Here is a 24,407-nt window from a genome sequence, read left to right as displayed (position 1 = left end):
TTACAAATCTCTTTTCCAGCACTGAAGAATAATTCTAGTTTGCTCTGTCACAGTCTTGCAGAAACGTGGACAATTTTTAAACTGTGCTTTTCTTTGGCTATCTTTGCATTTACTTATTTTAACTTACTAACGCTACCAAGCAAGAAGAGATATTTTTTTTCCCCTAGTGTATTTACTTGATCCATTTGACAGCATCTCATGTTTAATCAATTTTACTGCTTCCTCGGTTTTATAATCACACAGACTGTTTCCTCTCAGTGTATCTTTCAGACAACAAACTGAAGACATTCAAAAAAACCAGGAAAAAACACATGTGAAAAAAACACAAACTGTTTGGGACCTTCTCAGCCAAATGATTTATTAGCTTGCTTCTAGACTGCCTATAATATTAAAATGAGTTTTTAGAGTATTATGATTATCCTGACTTCTTGACTTCTGCTGTGCACCTGTGGACACCTCCACTGGGCAGTTCAGCCTTCCTGAGCCCAGAAAAGCTGCTGGTGCAAAACCTCCAGGAAAGACCTTCCCACAGGGTTTTTCACCCCAGTAATCTTCTCAGAGCAACACCAAGACTTCGGGCTGGTGGTCTGTGGGGACCACTGGGGTCACATCACCATCCTCTGCAAACACAGCCATTGCCTGCTTCAGAAAGGTCCCTGGCACGTTGTTCCCACACGCCACCACAGCCTGCTGAACACCAGAGTGCTCTGGAGCAAATGTGAGACCTGTCACAACTGACTGAAAGCTGCAACTTGTGTCTCAGGAAAAGGCAAGAGAGTGAAAGGCTGGGGCCAGAGGGCCTGCAAATGGGCCTCCAAGATGACCTCTGATATGGATAATGGGGCAAAGGAAAGCCCTGACAAAAACAGCCTGAGGCTGGGGGGTGGGGGTGGGTGGGTGTGGGTGTGGGTGTGGGTGGGGAGAAATTCGCTCCCACCCTGATCCAGGGATCAGTTTAACCCTCAGTATGCAAGCAGGACAAGCGAAGCAGAAATCTGAGAGATCAGAGCCAGCGAAGCACCAGTGCTTTTCTCTACCCACATCCCTGTCCCTCTGCTTCTCCCCAGCCTCAAGCGCACCAAGGACAGTCAATATCCTCACACAAATGCAGAAGCCAAATCCTACAGAAATGAGTAAAACACATGCTTTGGGGCTCTCACTGGTAACCAGCAGGGAGCTGTGAAGCACAGGAATAATGTAGTGTCACACAAACACATGGCGACCCCCCAGAGCTGCACCAGGGCTGTGAGCCCCGGTGAGGGCAACGCCAGGCACCCCCAGCCACTGGAGAGCCTGCTTCCCCGCTTGACCACCGCGGTCTGTGACACTTTCCTCAGCAGCAAAAGAAACTGCGAATTTCCTCACTGAATGCAGGAGGGACCAAGCACCCTCGCTGGAGCCTGGGGTGCTCATCTGCCCAGTGCTAGAGAGCTGCTGACCTCCCAGTTGCTGCATGGTAGGGCGGGGGGGAGATGCCTGGCAGCGAGAGGGGAGGGAGACAGTTGAGAGGCAGAAGGGTATTTATAAAAATCACTAGTGGTGAGGCATGTGATGAAAGCAGCGTAAACATGCAGAGAGACATACAGATCGCGTGTGCCAGGTCCTCAGGTAATGTAAATCAACACAGCCCTGTCAACTTCAATAGAGATCCACATTTCTGAGCTGCAGCCCCTGGTCCCCTGGACAGCCTAGCACTTCCCTGGGGCTGCGTAAACAGCAGCAGCCACATCCTCAGAGGTGTGGTTAGCATGGCTGCAGGTCCCAGCCAGATCTCTGGCAGCAGCCCAGGTTAAGCAGCCTCTGCCACCCAGGGGAGCTCATCCCCACTCCCGCACAGCCCCTCCTGCGGTGCTAGCACGGGCCCGAGGCCACGCGAAGAACTGGATCAGGGAACTGGCCCAGATGAAAAATAACCTGCCGAAAGACAACAGTTATTTCCAGCCGAATCAGTTCCCCAGCCAAGCGTACTCGCGCAACCACTCCAAGTGCTGCTCTGGCACGGGGAGGGGGAAGGCGCATGCATGGAATCCAGCAGCTGGATTCAGGAGGAGGGCTGGGGCTGTCACTGAAAAAAAAAGTATATTAATCTAAATGCTCAGCTGGGGTTGTGGGAAAACACAAATCCTCTTTCTCAGAACTCCAGTATGTTCTCCTTAAAGCACCAGCAGTCAAAGGAGAGCAGGATTTCAAATGCAATTTCAAGCCCTCTGAATGGATCAATCACTTCTAAATAAACATCTGCCTTTGGACTGCCTCTGGTGCTTTCACTGCCTTGTCCATCACTGTCTTTCCAAGATAAGGCCCGTGGAAGAAAGCCATCTCCCAGGCAATTCCAACTATTTACCAATGTCAAATTAATGCACTTGGAAGCAGAGCAAAGAAGAATTTCCTCTGTTCTTCCACCAGCCATAATGTTTTATATGCAGACCAAATCCAGAATATTAATGCTCAGAAGCACAAGTATTACAATCCCACTTGTCTCTGTGAAAAACAAAATGGATTTTGTGATTTTGTTTAAGAAACCTCAGCTGAACAGCTGAATTTAAGAGGCAATTCCTGTCTTCACAGGTAAAAGTTGGGGTAATTCTAACAAAACGTTTCGAGATAAGAACACAGTTGCTATTTATACCAGCCGTGCTATCACTCACAGAAAAGCAGAAACCAAAAAGTGTAGGCAGCAAATCTCTGTGTACTTACTCATCAGTCAAATTTCTCTTCGCTACTCATTTCTTTCCTAACACCTGCATGCCATAAGCAACCACTGATGTCAAGATTGCTCAGTTTTATGAGAAAATAAAACCATTTTGGCACCTTAAATAATGAAGGGATAACCTCATGGTTGAAGGGCTGGCCTACAAGGCAAATCGTGTAGACTGCACACTCACATACAGTCTATATGATTTCAATAGAGAACTCAACAACCAGATTCAGAAGGGCACCAGTGACACTCCTTCCTTTCCAGTGATCCAGCTTGAGCAGGATGGATGGAGAGTAGCTCCATCTCCCGTTCTGTCTACAGTCTGGAAGCAAAGAGAATTTTTCTGGAACTGTGAACCAGGGATTTACTAACACCCAGGGTTTAGTTTGGGTTTTCAGTTCCTGGATGCATCCTCTAGCCACTTGTCTGTTACACAGAAACTGGATGACACGTCCTCCCCTTCCTTCTGCTCTCCTGGCAGCTATGTTTCAGGAGAAGCTGTGATCTGGCTGCATAAAATCAGGAAGAGGTTTGAGACTCTGAAACTTAGTTTCCCAGAGGTGTCTGTGAGAGAAGAACTCTAAACAGGCATTTAAGTCCAGGTGAGAAACTAAGTTCAAGATGTTCTCCTTTGGGTTTTTTTGTTGGTGGTCAGCTTATACATCCCAGCTCTCAGTACACTGGCTCCTGTGGAGTGCCTAAATATAGCACATGTGGACTTTGGCATTTAAAGCAATATTGTAAACACTGCATCTAGAGCTAGGCATGTAACTGTTGTAGTTTTCACTGTCTCAGTGCCTGGATATGAAACACAAATCTTTGTTGGTACCTTTAAGCATCAACAAAGCATTAAGAAAAAATAGTATCAATCCAAGTCCTGCATTACCTTTCTATGTAACCTGACTGCCTTCTCATCCATATCTCTGTTCTTCCTGCAAAGTCCTTTCATTTTGAATAAATTTTTCCCCCAACCCACAGAACCTCAGTAATGGTGATCTTAAAATGCCAACTAACCTCTGTTTTCTGCGTAGTGGCGATCCCCTCGGAAGCAGTTGCATTACAACTATCCTGAAAAAAAATCAGCATTTCTCCACGTCAGGACAAGGAAGAGACACACTGCTCCTCAGATATTAAAAAAGAAGGAAAAGGCATCACAGGGGATTCCAGTCCTCCCCAATAAACTTCACCTGGCAGGTGGTGGCAGGAGAGACACGCGTCCATTTACAGCTGGCACACTCACCCTTGTGTATACATCGTGAGCAGCTGGTAACACAGAAAACAGAGGTTTTGTAAGACACAGGAACTCAACCTAGATTCAGCCATGACTGTGAAATTTCAAGTGACAGAAAAAAGCTCAAACCCAAGAGAACAACCTGGCAAACATATAATGAAATGCATAAAACTTTACCCTCTAAGTCTATTGTTCTGTTGTGCTTATTTTGAGGACAAATTTAGTATGAAATACAATCTGTGCTGAGATGCTGAGTCAAAAATTTCCAAAAAGCATGAAGCAGACAGAACACTCTGTGTTTCATTTTGCTGTGGTTTTCTCCAGTACATAAGTGGCCAGATAGTACTTTTTAAGCAGAGAAGGGCAAAAAACCATCACTGATTCTTTCACAGCCTACCTTAACTTCTGTGTGTGTAGAGCTAGCAAGTACTGCTAGTTTACTATTGCCTTCTCTTACCAAATAATACGCCTGTTGAAAAGTAGTTTGTCCCTATCTTGCTTTGCAATGCATCTATCAGCGTGGAGGAAAGCCAAGAGCAGCACAGGCCCTCCCCACACCTGCTGAGAAATGCTCTGATTTAGAGAAAGACAGCTCCTTCCCTGTGTTGCTCCAGGGACAGGGAAGTGATGTGCTGCTTCCCAAAAAACAGGAGTTCAATTTCATTCCAGGTGCCTATGTGCCAAGAGGCCAGATGCCCTTTGTATAGGGGAGGACCGTTCTGAACAGGAACACTGCAGTTACCTACAGTATATGATAGCCATGTCTTTCTAAATTTTAACAACCACATATCATTATGAGTTAGGCCGCGTACTGGGCACAAATGCTTTCTACTGCGAGCTCTCAATAAAGAGTACAGCTCTGAAAGATAACGTATACAGAACAATAGGTATTAATTATTCCTATTAGCAGATTAGATATTACTTTCTGGTTTAATTGTATTCATGTTACCCCTGGAATATATTTCAGTTGCATCTGGCTCTATTAAAAACCAGCTCCATAAAGTGGCTTTTACAGAATCTCTTGACTCCTCTGATCTAGGTCCTATCCCGAGTTCCAGGGGCCCACCTTTTTCACAAGGACAAAAAGGATTTTAATGTCATTGTGACATCCTTTATTATCTCTTCAGGCACTTGTCTTAAATTCAGTCATTGTAATAACTCTCCTACAGCTAGCTGCCAGGGTACTGATAAATAAAAGCGTCATCAGAAGAAGTAGCTTTCTAAGGACAACAAAAAAAAGAGAAGGAGGAGGAGGAAATGGGCCAGGAAAAGGGATTTGACTGTCTTTAGCAAAATGCATTTCTCTAATAAATACAAAAAAGAAGAATGATCATACTTCAGCCCCCCTTCCCCACAAACACACAAACCCCTCAGTGAACTTGTATAGGAACAAGGCTCTTACTTTTTCAGCTGAAATGTTTGTGTGATATTCCAAGAGCTTGAGGACAGCGATGCTTCAAGAACTAGACAATCTGGAAAAATGTGACTGTTAGACATATAGACATATGCTGGACATTACAAGAAATAACTGTAAAAAAATAATTCAGTTGAAAGCTCACATGCCTTCAGCTGTTCTCTACGTGGTATGCACCTTCTCTCACACATTCATTCACACTTTTGACTGATACAAATAACTAGATTTTGTCCTTCCATAGCATCCTTCAGCTGAGTTATTCCAAGACTTTATACACATTCATTAATTAAGCTTGATGCCACCACTGCATGACATACAAAAGTAACGTTATTGTCAGCATACAGATAAGGAAATGCTACCATGGGGCAGGGATCTAGAATCATCTCCTGAAGAGCACACAATGGTATACTATAATACAGTCAGACCCCAGATTCAAGCCTTCTAACACAACAGACTGTGCTAATGTGAGGGACCCTAACACACCATACTTCTCTCGCTTTCTGTCTCAGAGACTTGGTTTCAGAGTCTTCTTTTGTAATCTATGCAGTAGCAATTTTCATCCTATTTAAATCTTTTATGATTGCATGAGTCAATTTGCCATTATTTCAGCTAGCAATTACTATACCAACAATTCACTGGCAGCTGTGGAATGAAAGAGTATCTTCCCCTATGAGCAGAATACCACATCGAAAAGCAGAGTTAGATATATACCACTTAAGCCATGGTCCCTTTCATCTGTGTGCCTGCAGATGTGTACGTCTGTGAAATGAATGACTGTCTGAGATCAAACAAAACACGTGTGTGCAGACTTTTCTGGCTTCTCTATGCTAGGAAGTAGATAGCTTTTTAATCCAGGAAAGTTACAGAGATTTAAAGTATATCTACCTTGCAAAGGTAAAGAAAGCTTTGTCTTTGTCACAGGCTGGCTTGTTCAGATGAAAGCTAGCTTTGGCTACATCTAAATTGTTAAATCAGAAGTATCTCCTAGCTCCACATGTCAGCATGGCACTAGGGGTGCTCACTGCAAAGGTTGCCTGCATTGCTTGTTAGAAACAGCCCTTGGGACTGTTCCTATGCTTAAATATCTCACTACATGGGTAGCAAAGAATCTGATTTTTAAAGGTGTTTTAATGCTTGAAGATGTGGATTAGCACACATAAACATTCTGAAATCCTTCACCAAGCACCTATTGGCATCTCCAGAAATCCACGTATCTGCATAAATCTGACATAGTGGGCACACAGTTGCCTAAATCATTTGCCTAGGTCATTACATGAGAAAGGTCTCAAGCTGTGTACTACTGAAAAGTAGCATTTTACTAGGACTACAAGTAGAAATAAGGAATCTATTTGCTTCTGGCAAGGCGTGTCTTCTCTTACAAATTTGTGTAATTTTTTAAAAACAACACGTCAAATATGGTTTCATGATTTCACCTGTGTGGAAATTCATGGAAGCTATTATTTTCTGTAAGGCCTGGTCTGACCTTTCAAAATGCACTTGATTGCACTGAGTAGCAGGCATTTTAATTTTTTTTTCCAGAAATGATACCTGAAGGAGTTTTGCAAGTGCATCTTCTTGTGAGACTGAGACCACTTTACATGAGGTACCATAAATAGTCAACGTAACTTCCACACTTGCATAATCCACTAATACATCTCAACTCACAGGAGCATGTGAGCAGTAGTAATACTGGTGGGCACAAGCTAAGCTTCTGATTAATGCTGTTAAAGGGGTCATCTTTGGCACAAAGCACAGGCAAGGCAAGCTGGCTTCCATAACACTATACTCTGAAAACCTGCTAATGGAGTAAGGGAAAGCCTTAGTCCGTGAAGGCACAGAAACTAAACAATGTACTCCATAATTACAAGAAAACGTGGCTTTTGGGACTGGGTCAGTAAAGGACAGTTTTTCCTTCTCTAATGCATTTGTCCCTCTTAAAAATCCACTAATAGTGTTTACTAGAGACAGCTTAATAGACCAGAATACTCACAGATATCAACCCTAGCTGTCATCTGCTAGTGACAAAGTCTCTTACTCTAGATTCCCAAATCAGTATTGGACAGGAAATTGACACAACGCTTGTATGACGTCAGAGGAGCTTTTCCCATACAAAGTCTGTAGGATGAGCTCCTGAGATCCCAGTATTCCAAGAAACCTCCCTCAAGGGCAAGGGTCCCCAAGACAGCACTCTTTGCAGCACTGAGCTCTCCAGAACAACAGGTCATTGTAAGTTCTGGCTAACATTTCATACCTCTTTCTACACAAAGGTGTTATAAAAGAAACATATTCCTGCAAAGTATTAGGTGTCTTTTGGGCTATATTATCCGGGGAAAAATAAAAGCAGGCATTTATCTGAAAATTTTGTTTCCTCTTCAAGTCACTTAAGAGCACATGGTATCCTTGCTATCTTTGTCCCTCAGTTTAGATGAAAACTCTCTTTTGTATTCTAACATAAGCGAGCTTAAAAAAGTGCAAGGTCAATCTGTATTCAAAAAGCTTTGTGCTTCCATACAGACCCTTGAAGCAATGCAAGCAGGACATTTTCCTCCTAGCAGTCATATAAGACTCTATTGTGAAGGATTATCATCTGATCTTTGAGACCAAAGCTTAGAGAACAGCTCAAAAGTCCAGACATTCAGTAATTTACCATCTCATTCTAAAACTTGTAGCTGCCCGTAAGATGCACAAAACAGATCACATGCATTCAATATAAATGGCTCAGGTCTCTAATTCTGAGAACTACTGGTGAACAAAGTAGTATAAGAATTATTGCAAAATGACTCAACCAATAATTCAGAAAGATGAATAAAATCAAGTCAAAAAGATGTACCAGCCAAACTGCCCCCAAACCACTTATTTTTCTGCTAATCCTCTACATGGGGCAATCACTTTCTCACAAGTGTCTAAGTTAGGTTGAAACAGTTAATTGAAGGTTAAGTTTATTTATTGCACAGATATTCATAGTCAGATTCTCCTCTTATTTATACTAGTACAGTTTCTTGCAAAAACAAGTTATGTTTGCAGGTGAAAGAAGGGTTAAGATGGGTTGATTTGTCAAGGCAGAGCACTGGACCAGCTTGCATAGCTCTAGTCAGCTTGATTGTCATTGGAGCTATCTTAAGTTTCCTTAGACAGTGATTAATGGCACCATGTAAATACACCCTAGGCAGTGCTACAGGCTGAACTGAGGAAGCTGTTTCCAACCATAGGTTAACCTGTTTTATTACTTCTAGAAATAATTCCGTATCTTTGATTATCAAGAATAGTGTGACTATACTCAAATCAACTGACAAAATGCAAATCTTTTTTTTTTCAATGACATTTAATAAAAATCACTACCTACTCTCACATTCATTAGGCCTGTATTTATGCTCAATTCTCCCCAGAGATAAAGGACACCGAATAAGCATTACATACATGTAATTGTAACACATACCATGATTAGATATCGCTGGAGTGGTTAGATTGCAGAAGCAGGATGAGTTTTTCAGCACTACATTTTCATAAAATATTTCAACAGGTGTTACAACTTTTATTGTACAGGAAGTAAGGATTTTGCTTATGCTTGCAGCCACAGCAACCTAGAAAACAATAAAAACAAGAACACAACAGACTTCTTGTAATACTTGCTAAGTGGTCACCTTGTCTTTGCAGAAAACTACAAAACCATGAAATGTACAAAATGGAGATTTTTGTGGTGGAAGCAGACAATTCACTAGGTAGCCTCTCAAAGGAGTGGGCCTCTCCCAGCTGAAGAGGCAATACAGAAGGAGTCCTGACAGGAACTGCACTGTTTACTTCCAGAACCTAAATGGATCTGTAAGGTACGTTAGGGGAGCAATCTGGAATAATTTTGGATTTAAAAACAAGAATTTTGCTATAACAGTGTTATATGCTGTTATAGTTCCTTAAAAATATTTGAGCAAGAATGTACAAATCCTCACAGATGACGACATTTGCATCCATAATCAAAATGCACTTAATTATGAAATAGAATTTGTCTTGTGAAGAATTATCCTTTGTTTCTGGCTGAGAGTGCTTTACAAATATGATCACATTAGTGCATTCAATCAGGAAACCAGAAACAATGGCATGCAGATTAAGTGGCCAGTCACAATACTTGATAATCAGATACTCAAGGCTGTGTGTGCTGTGAACAGATACTGAGTAAATACTAGTATCAAACACTTAAAGATGCATTTGTGTTAGCGTATGTGTCCCAGTGAATGTTTTGTAACTTGTTACAAAGCTCAGAGCTTACATAAAACACTTGATATATAGTCATTAGAAAGATAAAAATAGCTGATAAAGTGATATAACAGAAAGATTTCCTTTGTCAGCATAGTGAATTTTTGACTCAACATCAGAAGTATGGCTTCAGGACACATTTTACAGGAGAGGAAGAGGACATCTATCTGATTGACATATTCAACTTACTGGGATTTCCAATACATTTGCCAGTTGTTGAGATAAGAGACTAATATATGGAACATGGTGACAAAAGAAGGGAAGCTGCAGCAAGTGACAAAATGACACATTTTAAGTCACAATAAACAAACACGCATAAAACTCGATGTACATACCTGATTTTTGCCAGGGAGACTTAGCAGGATTTTCAGATCTTTATCAGGTGCATGTGAAATGTTATACCAACCCTTTATGCTGTTTGAACGTGTACAATTTTCTTTTAATGTGCACCTAAAAGTATACATAAAATTATACTAGCCTCCTTATTGTGGTTTTGACTTCAGACACTGTACTTCTATTTATTTAATGTTACTGATTTTTTACAGGAACACTTGATTTTTTACAGAAATATGGTTATAACTGCAAAAAGCTTCAGGAAACAATCAGTAAAGTCTTCTGCTTATCAAAATAAATTACAATGCATCGATATATGCCCTAGGGTCCTGATTATGTCAATAGGACTTGAGCAAATATTAGACGCTTGGCTAGTAACAGTGGACTTGGTAGCCTGGTATCGAATTCATCACCCGCAACTTGATTGCACCATGGTACAGCTCCAGATCTGACCCTTCCAGTTCTCTCTACACTCAATGAGGAAAAAGATGTTCTTTCAGGGTACCAGTCACCTAACCTGCTTTAGACATTCATACAAAAATGAAATGAATCACACTACAAAAGCTGCTCATTCTCTCCGAACAGTATAAAAGGAGACGGGGATGAAGCTCAGATGTAGAGCTATGCTACAAATGTGTATAGCTATATATCTACAAATACGAGATGCATCCTCCTTCCAAATATCCTCTGTCATCTATTGATGTGAATTGTAATCTTTCCCTTTTATGTCAGTGCACTTGGTTAAAAACACCAGGTTTGAAAAGGTAGCTCAAAACAGATTTCTCTGTCTTCAAGAATAAAACCCATGTCAGAAGTAGGATGGCACAAAGTAAATAAAAATGTTAGCTGCCAAATTGTAGGAAACAGAAACTATACAAGAGAAAAGGAAGAAGGACGAAACACTGGGCTATACAAATACTACAAATATTATCTGTATTAAAAATGTGTGATAAGAAAAAGAGAACATAGGCATACAACTTAGATGTACAATCACCGAGTTTGGAAGGTGAATCCTTAAAATACCGTCTGCTGTAAAGAGTTAATGAACAATCCACAGATTAACTCCAAGTAATTTCATATAGCTAGCAATTAAAGACAAGTAAGTGCTAGCTGTGTATCTTAATATTAAGACTGAATATTTATAAATGAATGTAACATCAAATATTTTTAATACTACTATTTTCCTACCAAATGTAGAAGCGTGTATAGCTTCGATCATGTGATCACTGACATGTGCCTTAATGAACTATTCTTTCACTAAAAGCTAGAAATTAGTACATACTTGAGAAGCATGTGACTTTTTCACGAGGAGCTCACTGTATAAACATATTTCACAAAGTGTGTTTTCTCTCCAGAAGGAATAACACAAGAATGACTTTTAAGAAAAATACCCACTGCTCTCCAAAATGCCTGAAATAATTCCACAAACCATAGAAACGATAAAGCCATCTTCTCTGTACTTCAAGACACTGGCAACTGGAATGCAGTTAAGCAAAGGTCACTTCCTTTGCGGTCTAACTCAGGAAACTGAGTTCCTGCTGCACAAGAACCTGGTGGGGCTTTGCATCTGAATACATTCAGATCATAACTACAGTGCAAGAAATCGGGACTATGCCTGACATATTTCAAACTGTCTGAACCAGGACAGATTTCAGTCCCATGTATGTCTCTCTTTACCTTACTGAGATCACAAAGGTCCATCAGCACCACTGTTTTAGAACCACAGAGGATGGGTTCTGGCATCAACAGATGTGCATAAACCAGATATTTGGATACATATGAGTAAGTAACTCTCAGTGGCAATGATGCAGGAGAAAGAGACATCCTATAGTTTCTGACAGGCTGAGGATCACGATGTTGAAGATGCAAGGCAACACACTTGCAATACTTGATACTAAATAAGTATATATGTTTCAGTGACGCATATTAAAATACTAAAAAAGAAAACTTTTTATAAAGCTGAATATTTAAAACTGCCCTAGGACAAAGTTATTTGCCTTAGACTGCCTGAGAAACACAAGCAGTGAACTTGTTTCCCTCATCTACAATGAAGAATCTAAGAGTTTAATGACAAAAAATGTAATGTCACCCAAGACCCAGGGTCATGCTTGTCTTCATGGCAGGAAAAATGTGTCTTTTGTGGCTTTAAAAGCTGACCTTTAACACTGAAACAATATGCTATGGAGAATAGTTATTTCATAGGAAGCAGTCGCAAAGTGGGCAGCAGAGCATCTGATGCCCCTCAGCACAAATTCTCACAATTGCTCTGCACAGGACAAGAGTAACAGGAATTCCAGTGACCTAAAGATGAGACTGTTTTGTTATATTCCTATTTTTAGACAACTGATATTGTTTGCAAGCACATTGGAATGAATATAACAGATAAATATTATTTGTGAACCACATAGTTCTGAAAACTAACATACAGACTCAGACAACTACCAAGTCTCACTTTCTTGGAAAGGTGGACTAGACCAGACCCTACACAAGCATGAAAGTATAAGATATAAATTCCTAGGATCAGGTTTCAGTCACGCATAGATATGTGCACAGAGAAAAGCAGAGTCAAGATATTTTTTTTTTAAATCTTTCACAGCAAGCTAGTTCTTTATGCTACTAAAGATTCCTCTTCACAATTGGAATCAAGCTCCTCTTATTTCATTATAACACAATACCTAAGCATACCAGTTTGTTCATATGTACTTAAGTCTCTGCTTCAGTAATTTTGCATTAACTACAGATCCTACTGAGTTTGCCCTCTCTAGCTTGCTAAAGCACACTGATTTCATCATGGAATGAGAACTTTGTTTCAGATAAAATTTTGGCTTCTGAGGTACCAGCCCCAGAATGAAGTCCACAGATTTCACACACACTGACCAAATTAAAAAGTAAGTCCTAAGCTGAAACCAGGACAGTCTGGTCATATCAGGTAACTAACTTATTGTGTTAGTTCCATATGGAAAATATAAGTAAAACATCAGTGCCTTGTATTGGAATAATTTCAGCATACTTCAGGTAAATCTGATTCATCTATAGAAAATGTAGAAACATCAAGAAAAATCACACAATGTTATGACTAATTGTTTTAAATTACTGTGAAAAGGAGAATTTATATATTTCTCTCTATGGAAGAAAGAGTAGAAATATGAACAGCAGAAACACTTTGTTTCATTTTTTTTTACTTGAAATACAAGCTGCAGATCTTTTTTTCAAAACACTGGATTTGAGTTCACGTTGTCTTTAAAATGAAGCATTACTGCTAAGTTTTATTTAAAAAATTGAGTACATATTTAATATAACAGTTATTTCCCAGTTAGAATATAAAACATATCATCAATGTCAAATTTATTATGGAATATATTGCTTTAGTGGACATGTATGGGCTTTGATTAAAATATTGGCTAAAAACATGTCTTCCTCTTTTTCTAAAGTTTCATTCAGAGCTCTCTCTTCACAAAACCAAGTATTTAACGATGCTAAGTGCTTAACAGTGAAAAATTATGTGGGTGTTGAATAGGATTCATATTATAGTACGTAATTTTTTCTGCAAAGGAGTAAATTGTTTCTGTTTCAACCAGATGGAAACTTTTGGTGATTCCCCTCATAAACAGGGGATTTACTGACTAAAGCTGTTATTCGCAGACAGTAAGGTAACGAAAAGCCTGAAAAGCTTAGTATTGTAACATATACCCTTTCTAACAAGGTAGAAAAAAAGAGAGTTTGAAGAAAACAGGTAACAGAATACACTGCCACTCTCTTCTAATAACTACCTTTGCAAAACAAAGTAGCAGGTCTTCAGCAAAATCAAGTTAACATTGTAACAAGCCAAAATAACCTACATGGGTAGTATTAACCTTCTAAAATAAGGCTACTAGTAGAATTCCTCAAAAATCAATCTTATAACCACTTCTGTTTAATGTTTTAATCCATGATAAACTGGCATAAAAGAAGGGTTACACTGTCAACATCTGACGATGATAAAAAATTGGGAACATTACCATGCAGAGGAAGATGACAATATCACAGAGGAAAACTTGGACAACCTTGAAATGGGATGACATTTCAAAGCATAAAAGTACAAGAACATGTACCTAGAGCAATGAAGATCTCACAACCCATGTGTTATAGACTGGAAACTCATCAACTGGAAAGAAAACAAAGAAAGAGAAGGACCTGGGGGCATTATTTGATCATGGGTGATTGTGGCCCATCAATGTGATGCTGTCATGAAAAAGACGTTTGTGATCCCAGGACACACTAAGTAAGGTGCTTCCTGGACAGACTGATTAAACACCATTGAACAAGGCACAGCTGAAATAGTTTCTGGAATACTGTGACAGTCCTGGCCATCTTTATTTTCAAAATAATACATAAATTTCACAGACAGCCTACTGGAGTGGAGTTAAGAAAGGAGTGTCTTATGTGAGAGGATCTTAGTGAAGTTAGCTGTTTCAGCACACCAAAATGAAAGCGAAAAAAGAGACTGCCTTCACAAAACCATTGAGGAGATTAAGTGCGAGGGAAGAGGAAAAAACCTATTCAAGCCAAGGAGATGCGAGCACTAGAACAAATTAGTGTACCAGTGTAACCTGTCCATGAACACACACATGATGAAAATGAGCAGCCAGATTTTAACCAGCAGAAAAATAAGACTCTCAGGTAGCCACACAACCAGGCCAGGGAGGACAAAAAACCCTATCTAAACTTAGAATGGTCCTTGATTAGTTTATGAGCAGGTTTCCATGATGTGGTTGTCGATTAGTTCATGAGTAGGTTTACATGACGTGGTTGCTTGCAATTGCCAAGACTACACTTGATGACCCAGGAATTTCTCCAGTCCAGGCCAAAGATATACAATAGCTTTCAAACCTTCAAAGAAAGCACCAAAACTATGACCCAAATGTGGGAATGAAGTGTTTAGAAAGAAATTCTCCTCTGACCTAAACCAAAGGCAGTGATTCCAAAGCAAGGAACTATGAATACAGAAGGCAACTGAGCACTTTCTCCATTCTCACATGCAAGATGCTCTCAGCAATTGAGATGCTTCAAGCATGAGCATACAGTTTTATCTCTCAGTCAATCTAGAAAGCAAAAACATCTGTTCTAAAACCAAAATAATTTATTCTTCTTAGCCCCAACATATATTTTATAGGTAGATCTCAAAAATCTGAGGGGTTAACATGGTTTTTAAAAACTGCAGAGCTCCCTTCCACGTGAGAGTAGTGTCTCATTTATGGCTGTGACTGATTCCATAAAAACTCAGTAGATACAATCTTGATGCTGAATAGTCCCAAGCCAGTCAAAATGTACACTGACTAATAATGCATTGCTTTTATATGAAAGTCTAAAATACAAAAAATACCTGCGACTCAAAGAACACCACCCACAGTAGGGATCCTTCGCAGATAAGCATTCTTGCTCAGAAATGTATCTACCGCAATTTGCAACTGGTATTCTCCTCACCTAAAACCAAAGAATGCAGTAACACACTGAATTAAAATAAATAGCCTTCATAAACAGGGAAATTGAGGGTTACTATTAAAAATCTGACAGCAACCAAGCACAATCCCTTTGGGGAAGTTTCATTATGGACTCCCCTCTGCCAGAAGACCTCTGGATAGAAATATGCAGCCTATTTTACACACACTGTATTTTGCCATCAGATGATGAAACGCCTCTTGACAATGATAATTGGGTTCTACTACTGAAAGGCCAGCATGGACAGGCTAATGCAAGAAAGACTGATTAGCATAGCGAATTATAGATAACAATAGAAAAGAGCTTTATTTTACAAATAATGCTCTGCTTAGCAGAACACTGTTTTCCTCTCATCAGAACTGAGATTTTTAAATGATTGATGAAGGTGCATCCAAAAATGCATGCGCAGAACAAAATGCATCTGTGTTTGCATCACCATGTCAGGTTACTGCATGTGCACATTAGAACAAACGCATGCAACTACTTAGCATGCATGAAAATGCCATTTCAATAAGTAAATGTAGATAATTGTGGCTATATTATATGTAGCTATACTTGTACATTCATCTTGAATATCCTAGCCAGCCATTTTCAGAAAAGGAAAGGAAAAAGAAAAAGAGAAATCTGATTACAAATACAAATAATATTATTAATAACAATGTTAATTAATAATCTTAATAAGAAAAATATTCCTAATTCAAGCCATTATTTTTTTTACAAATTCGCAGGAATTAAAAATTCCTATGCTTGGAGAATGGAAACAAGGATACGTGGCTTTCTGCAAAAGTATATTTACTGTTCTTTCCAGCCATATCTTGTAAAATTAAATTTAGCTGCAGGTGTGCAAGATAATCAGTTCAGAAACCAGCCAACTTCATAGACTACTAGCAAGTTAAAAAAAGATAGTTTAAAAGCATTATTTAAGCTCCAAGAGATGATCACAGAGAGGCATTTATTCCTAAAAGTGCTGTTCCTCTATAACAACTTGCTCTTTTACCAAAGCTGAAGAAAATTCGAGTCTTTACTTTGAATATCTACATATACTTTTGACTGAAATTTTGATTCCTTCTGCATTTGTGATAGATGTTTGTATCAGTCAGGAGCTCTCCTACCAACTTACCCATTCTCTCAGACGACAGGCTAAAATGCCATGTTCACTGCTGGAAAAGTGATTTTATTGTAAATGAAAGTAATCAAGTGCTGGGTGAAATCCTGTCCGGCTCAGATGGACAGCCAGCCCTTATGTTTCACTGCCATCTTCCCCGCTGCTAGTGAAACAAAGGAATTTGCCAAGTTGACGCTCAGTAGCCCTGCTGCAGGATGTGCTGCAACAACTGCACTGGCTCCTGGGAGCTGCTCTCTGCTTGACATGAAGCTCTGATGTGTTTGCTCACATGCAGTAGCTCCCAGTGATTGCTGAACTCCTTGGCATCACTATGCAGACACATTAATCATTTCTGATTGTGGTTTTGTTTTGGTTTGGTTTTTTTAAAATCTATGCTTAACTGAAGATTATGAGAATTTTATCATTGATTTCAGCAGAACTAAGACTTCAAACCCATCTCTTAAATTAAGAGTTTTCTCCACATTAGAAACTCCATAACTGACTAGCAGACCCCAGCCTACCAATAGCCGGATTGCTAATTCAGAGAAACTCCCACCTCCAAAGAGTCTACAAGGGTTTTTTTGCTACCTCCAAGTTTGATTCTGCATGATGTCTCCAGGTAAAAGAGAAGCAAAGACTCTGTCCACAGAATGACATAAAATAAGCATAGGATTAAGGGTGTTGCTGGATCACAGCAACAGTAGGCAGCACCATTACAGTGGAAGCTCTTCCAAGCTCTGCAGAAGTGCAGCCCAAACTTAGACGACATAATCAGATACTAGATGTAAAGTTGTTCACTGCAGTTTGGATACTTAAGGTCTAACTCCGACCAAAACTGATGCTTCAATTATAATGTGGCAGAAACCCTTAAAGCAGCAGCTTATTTGAACCTACTCCTTTATTTAATATTGCGCTTACCTTATTGGCAGAGGACAGATAGATGTAGTTATTATCTACTGGATCAAGTCGAAGTTTGGGGAAAATGGAGGTTTCTTCCTTAATTTCATATAAAACCTCTGGGCAATTAGATTCCATATCCTCATTAAGAACAGCCTAAAACACAAGAAACTAAATTATCCACAAGTCCTTTTACTGATCAGTCAGTATTCTAAACAAAATCCTAATTTCAGCTACATCAGAGCTGCTGAGATGATTTATTGTGCCCTGATTCAACTCACCTACTGCACTGGTTCTCACACTGCAGAAAGATGGAAGAAAAGAACACCAGAACAGAATTCCAACAAAATCCAGGCCAGACACATTTTGCAATGAATCTCGCACTGGTTTAGTGTATGAAACACCCCTCCCACCAAGTATGTTCCTGATTGACACAGAAACTTAATGTGGAAGAGACGCCTATATCCCAAAGCCCTAATGTGTTAACTACTCCTATGAATGGAGAAGAAAGTATTAGCCTTCAGAAAACAAATCAACATCCAGACACCCATAATGTAAATAGGAACTTACTGACAACTGTCTTCAGGACAGAAGTTTCTCTGTGGCTTCTGTGAGTATACATCTGTGGTAGTACTTCTTTTTCTTACCTTGCCTAACTCTACAGTCTTCCACCACCCTTCACACAAAATTCAAGAGAACCAGAGACCATGGAAACTTTATTTTGCAAGTTAATAATCACACCAATATTGATATAAGGTTTTCCATAAACATGACTGAACAAGGGAGATACATTCATGCATTCGTGGTCTCCACTGCACTAAGGAGACAGGGAAGATTTCAATTTTATTTTTCATTATCAAAAGCACAGTGAAATCAAATGGGTAAAAGCTTTTCAAGCTCTCTACTATATTCCTCTCCAACTGCCTGCTTAATAAAAACAAAAAATGAGAGTCATCCTTTGCAGTGAAGACAGGAAATGCACATTCTCGCAAAACCCGGAAAAAAATTGAAGCATAAAAGACATTTGACTGGATGGTTGAAAAGTTTGATAATAAGATAAGATAACTTTCACTTCCAGGTGATTGATTTAAGGTAGCGTAGGTCGACTATTCAGAAGTTAAAGCAAAATGAATCTTGACTTTTCTCTTTAATGGACAGCTGTTCACATCACAAGACAGGCCAACAAACAAATAAATATGTTTCCAAAATCTAACAATATTTAACATTTCTACTGGACAACCAAAGCAAGGAAGGAAACAAAAGACCAAGTAACTGAGAACTCCACAGTCCATAAATTGATACTGTAGGCATTAGCAGTTTAATGAAATGTTTCCATGAATTTTAAGCAGGGTACATAATTGCTTTTGGAAGTTATGTTGCTCTTCAAGTAACAACACAGCAGTTACTTCACAAACCAACAAAAAAAGAAATAGAGATTCAGGAGATTATATCTGTTCATAATACAGTGCCTAAGCCAGGAAACATTTACCCACTTGAACACAGTGGCAGCTGATGGAGAAGGGAAGAACTGCCACTCTCAGCTTAGCTTACCTTCAGTAACTGTCCATCATCTGTTCCCAAAAAGAGAACTATCTGATCCAAAACAACTGTGCCATAAACAGCCACTAATCCAGAGTGAATCAAGGTAGGTAGTTTCTTGATTGATCGCGCCTCCTGAAAATCAGATACAAGAGAAATCTATTACAAAATCATTCACCTATACTGTAAAACATTAAGAAAAAGAAGAATCCCCGTAAAGATTTTCAGAGAACTCAACTTTAGCCAATACTTTGGCTAACATTTTAATTCTGACACAATTTCAGTGCCACATATCATTGGAAATGGCACATGAAACATTAAACTACTTACTTTTTATACATGGCAACTGACCACACCTGTGATAAAGATTACACCTACTGCAGCTAAAACACTGACCTCAGTCGGACATAGGCTTGGCCTAACAGCAAGTTACTTTGCAACAGAATTCCTCTTTTGGGGGCTTATTCTGCCCTGGGCTTATTCTGAATTGCCAGTTCTTCTCAGCGAAGCCATGCTTTGCCATCACCTGTCTGCACCTACTATGAAGGCTACAGATACACTCAGCAACCATGCTGCAACTCAGCATGTTAATATTCTGGAGAAAGAAAGCACTTCAAACACATGGACTTTTGGGTTTTTCTAGTATGCTTCAAAAAATGCAAAGCTTCATCCTCCCCTTTCTGGTTTCCTGCTTTACACTAAAGGAAGTTGAGACTTGCGTATTTACATAAATATGAGATAAAGTAGTATAAAGTTCATGCCAGGGAAAATATGAATGTACCTGTATGAACTTTAAATTTAACATGTTGCCTACAATTCTCCATCAAAGCCGGAGGAAGTCAAGTGACAAATGTGTAAGGAGCTCATGAAAGAAAACATCACGCAGGAAATCCCTGTATCTTGTGGAAGGAAAAACCAGACGAAGTAACTCCGGTTGTAAACAATCAAGTGCTGAAAGGAAGCTCTGATGTGTGAGAATAAGGTTATTCACCAGGTGAGAGGTGGTCTCTGCCCTGAACTCCCTACAAGCCCAGGTATCTCCCCAGCAAGCAGTAACTCAGGTGTGCAGTCCTGTAACTGCTTTCAGTCAACCTCCAAATGGGTCCAACCACAGCCAAGCTTTGCCTCCCCTTCCCCTCTATTAGTATAATACTTTCCGGTAAGCTTAGTGAAGGAAATTACGTGCCTGGAAAATGGTCTGTGAATCCATCTATCTACCTAATTTTTCATTTGAGTCATTCTCCTCACCACATGAACGTGTGGCTGCATGGACACCAGCGTGGGCACAAAGGAGTAGCAGGCATGGAGAGGTGGGGGGCAAGAGCTCGGGCAGGACCAGGACCTTGGGAACAAGCCCTGCAGGTCAGCTTACAAAGCCCAGAATCTCAGCCTCAAGGACAGATGCCTAAACCTACAGGCACCCTCTTACTGTGAGAACCTATTTTGCTTTAATGCACAAAACAAAGTGTGAGAATAGACCATTAAAACTGACATTTTGCAGAAAGGTGAAGGCATTTCTCGAAGTTATGAAGGGAATCTGTAACACGGTAACAGCTGAATTCAACTCTCTGGCATGCTAGGATGCTGGCTTAACCCCAAAAAGTCTTTCCACATAGAACTATTTTTTTTCTGAACTGCAATCCTAAATCAATTAAAATCTTTTTCAGTCATCTGAATCATTTTAATTAGCTTGCAAGAACAGCCACTTGGAGTAAAAGAAGACTTGATTAACTCATATTTAAAGATACTGGTTTTTTTTCATCCAGGAGGAAGACGACTGGCACCGAACTTCAGTAAAACCCGCCTAGGCATGAGACTCCAGTGCCATGGAGATCTGTTTTAGATATGGGGCGGGAAAAGTGATTGCAAGTATTTTAAGGTGGAAAAAGTTAACTCACTCACTAGATCAGAGGGTCACAAAACTCCAGCACTGATGTACACAATGAGGCTTCACTCAGGCAAAGGACTGAAGTGAAGCTTCGCTTCCTGGCTTTCATTTCTGCCAGAATTAGGGGGTTTCTTTCTGCAGTGCACCATGCAGTAAGTAGTGTAAGGAAAACAAACCACCCCAGGTTCCTTTGCAGACTCGGCACAATAAGATCACAGAAGAGCGGAGGACTCACCCAGTCTCTGAAAAGCTCTGCTGCCAGATTTTCTTTTGACCCACATACTAATAAAATAACTAGTGTCATATCAGTGCATCCTCCTCATCTGACTGAAGAACCAATACTGACAAGTGTGGAAGCCCCCTCCCCTCACTCGGCTTGCTAGAGGGAGGGTCAATGCGACACTGAGCTAATACAGATAAGAAGAGGGGGGGATTTAGATGGTGGGCAGTCACAACAAAAATTGCCTTCTCCCTTTTGCAACCTATTTCTCCAGCTTGCCCATTCCCTCCAGGGTGCAGCTGCTGCTTTCACCCTTCTGTCACCCCTTTTCCATGTGCATTTATTTTTTTAACAAGCCCTTTTACTTCTTCCACTGTGACTAATGGGGTTACAGCACTGTAGGGCCTTCCCAAGCTCTTTCTTTCGCAGCTATATCCATCCTTAAAAATGCATTTACAGTCCAAACTTCCTTTATACTTGAAGAGTCACTCATCTCCACAATCATCCGTCTATCCTGTAACACTTCCAGGCTCATACCAACACAAGAAAAGCAAAAGAAAAGACATTACTACTCTAGAAGACCTTTGGGTTTTTAATTCTTCAGTTCTACCCTCTGCTCTATTCTATAGTCCCCCAAAATCTTCATGTGTACAGGTAAGCCTAGAGTTCTCCTGAATTAACTTACATTTTGCTTTTAAGTTCACCCCACTATGAAGTTCGGTTATTGGCATGAAAAGTATTTATACTCGTTTTCTATTTTACATGTAATTTTCAGATTTATCACTGCATGATTCCAGCTGCAGCAACCATATTCACAATTCTACTTTCTGTCTTTATTTCCTCCTGATTATTTTACATTGCAAGCCTCAGAGGGAAGGGCAGCATTTTTAGCTCACGCAGCATTCATCATATTGCAGCTGGCCAAAAAGTAAAAATAAAGGGTTTGAGCATCACAGTGAATGAACAGATGGAGCTATACAAAAGGACACAAGACTTGTGAGCAGCGTATAGCAATAGTCAACACTGGAACAATAGATCGATGCTTTTCCTAGAGGGAAAAAAACTTCTGCTACCTCATCCTTCTTTCTTAGTTTCACCACCCTTCAACCACCTGCATCAATTTTTATTATAGCAGAGGGTAACAAACTTAAATATTGGTGCATGCAGCAAGCCTTTATTAGGGCTAAGGAACGAGGAGATTAACTGTTCCAAAATTTTATTTCCAGGAAGTTTTTTTAGTTTGTGTACTGCATAGCAATGCTAGGTAGACAAACCATCTCAGGCAAGCAGACTGCAAAAAATCAGGGTGGATGACCAGTAAATGACAGGGTCTTTACAGAGATCTTGCAGAGGTAAGATCCTGAGCCTCATGACGCAAGGCAGGAGGAATAGTCAGAGGCTACACTTGAGCGAGAGGTTGATGGAGACTCTTGAGATGGGGAGGCTATAAATCTGTGACTCCTTGCAGCAGCAGAAACACTCCTTCTCTGGCCTCAGATCCAAGTTTACAGAATTGGTAAAGTGTCCTAACAATGAGGAAGAACAACCTCCATTAAGGAAGGCTTTGAAACCAGCAGAGCTTGAACAGAGCATTAGCAGAGAGTGAGAGAAGTGGTGAGTGACCATGGTCAGAGATTCCGTCCTGTGAGGGCGGAAGGCACACACCTGCTAAAGTCATGCTGTTACAAGAAGTTTCTTTTTTTTTTTTTTTAGGGGCCCTGATTAACTGCAGAGAGACTGCCAGTGATTTTCCATTCCTTTGACCACTACCCATTGTTGCACATACACGCAGACACCAAGGATGTTGCCTAGTGCAGATCAGGACTACAGAGCTCTGTGGGCAAAGTGAATGAGATGGGACCCCAGGATTTGTTAACTCCACAGGGTCAGCGAAGGGTGATGCTCTTCTGGATTTGCTACTCACAATCAAGGAAGAACTGACTGGAGCTGTGATAATCAATGGCAGTCTTCACTGTAGTAACTATGAAATAACCGAGTTCAGGATTCTGAGGGCAGTGAGGAAAGAACAGCAGAGTACAAAGCTGAAAACTAGGCTTCAGGTTGTTCAGGGAACTGGTTTGTGGAATCCCCTGAAAGGCAGCTTTGAAGGGAAACGGAGCTCAGGAAAGTCAGGTCTTTCAGGACGACCTCCTCCAAGCACAAAACTCAGGAAAACAGGCAGCCATATCAGGAGATGGCCCGAGCTAAGCAGGGAAGTCATGACTGAACTACAATGCAGAAAAACAGTATGAAAGAGGTAGAAGCTGGAACAAGTGACTAAGGACGAACTGCCTGGACGCGTAGGAATGGTGTTAGGAAAGCCCAAGCTCACCTGGGTTTGAAACTGGCAAGGGATGTTACAGGCAACAAGAAGACCTTCTACCACTACATGAGCAATAAAAGAATAAACAATGAAAATATGCACCAGCTGCTGAATAGGTCAGGTGATTTACTGACAGCAGAGGCAGACAAGGCTCTGGACTACACCAGCAAGGTCTTGTAGTCCTCACAGAGTTCAAGGAAGAGAGAAACTACCAGTACTGGAAAAGGATTAAGCCAGCGATCTCTTACAAAATCTCAGGCAGGCCACGTGGGATCTGCAGGAAGATGCTGAGAGACTGTCTGATGATACTGCAAGGCCATTCTCTCATATTTCAAAAGTTGTGGAGATCAGGGGAAGTCGCCAAGAACCAAATAAAGGCAAATACTGCACTCATCTTCAAAAAAGACATGGATGACCTGGGGAACTACACATTGGCCAGTCTCACTTTTTCCCTGGGAAAATCATGGAGCAGATCCTCTTGGAAGCCACTTCTGGGCACAAGAATAAAGTGACTGTGGAAAGCCAACATGAATTCACCAAGGATGAATCATGCCTGACCAACCTGAGGCATTTAAAAGATGTGTAGATGTGGCACTTAGGGACACAGTTTAGTGGTGGACTTGGCAGTGCCACGTTAATGGTTGGACTCAATGATCTTAAAGGTCTCTTCCAACCCAAACAGTTCTGATTCCGTGACTGCCTTCTGTGATGATGACTCAGTTTGTGGAGGAGGGATGAACAGTAGACGTAATTGACTTTAGCAAAGCTCCTGACACCATTTAGCACAGCATCCTTGTATCCAACTTGAGATGTTACAGCTTGGATGGGTGGAAAAACTGGATGGATCAACAGGCTCAGAGGGTATTGGTTAGTGGTTTGTACTCTACCCAGACACTAGTTACAAGCGGAGTTCTTAAGGGAACCTATCCTGGGACATGTCCTGCTCAGTATCTTTATCAATGACCTGAAGGAAGACATTGAAAGCTTCCAGATAGTATCAAAATGAGCTGATATTCTTTACTGCAGGGCTGCC

At 40.4% G+C, this 24,407-nt stretch overlaps 1 protein-coding gene across 1 annotated transcript in view; it reads right to left on the bottom strand.

Annotated features, from left to right (window-relative positions):
* The window catches only part of PLXNC1 (plexin C1), a 72,792-nt gene that overhangs the window by 41,214 nt on the left and 7,171 nt on the right, over positions 1-24,407 (bottom strand). Inside the window, exons 2-9 of the mRNA XM_080392597.1 lie at positions 18,956-19,078; positions 17,426-17,560; positions 15,287-15,387; positions 9,927-10,041; positions 8,780-8,924; positions 5,332-5,401; positions 3,886-3,961; positions 3,713-3,766 (exon numbers count right to left, since the gene is read on the bottom strand). Of these exons, the coding sequence (XP_080248723.1) occupies positions 3,713-3,766; positions 3,886-3,961; positions 5,332-5,401; positions 8,780-8,924; positions 9,927-10,041; positions 15,287-15,387; positions 17,426-17,560; positions 18,956-19,078 (819 nt within the window). The remainder of the gene's footprint in view (positions 1-3,712; positions 3,767-3,885; positions 3,962-5,331; positions 5,402-8,779; positions 8,925-9,926; positions 10,042-15,286; positions 15,388-17,425; positions 17,561-18,955; positions 19,079-24,407) is intronic.

This window comes from Falco punctatus, assembly GCF_963210335.1.
Source record: "Falco punctatus genome assembly, chromosome: 6".
Classification (NCBI taxonomy): domain Eukaryota; kingdom Metazoa; phylum Chordata; class Aves; order Falconiformes; family Falconidae; genus Falco; species Falco punctatus.
This window is presented reverse-complemented; position numbering and strand designations above follow the sequence as displayed.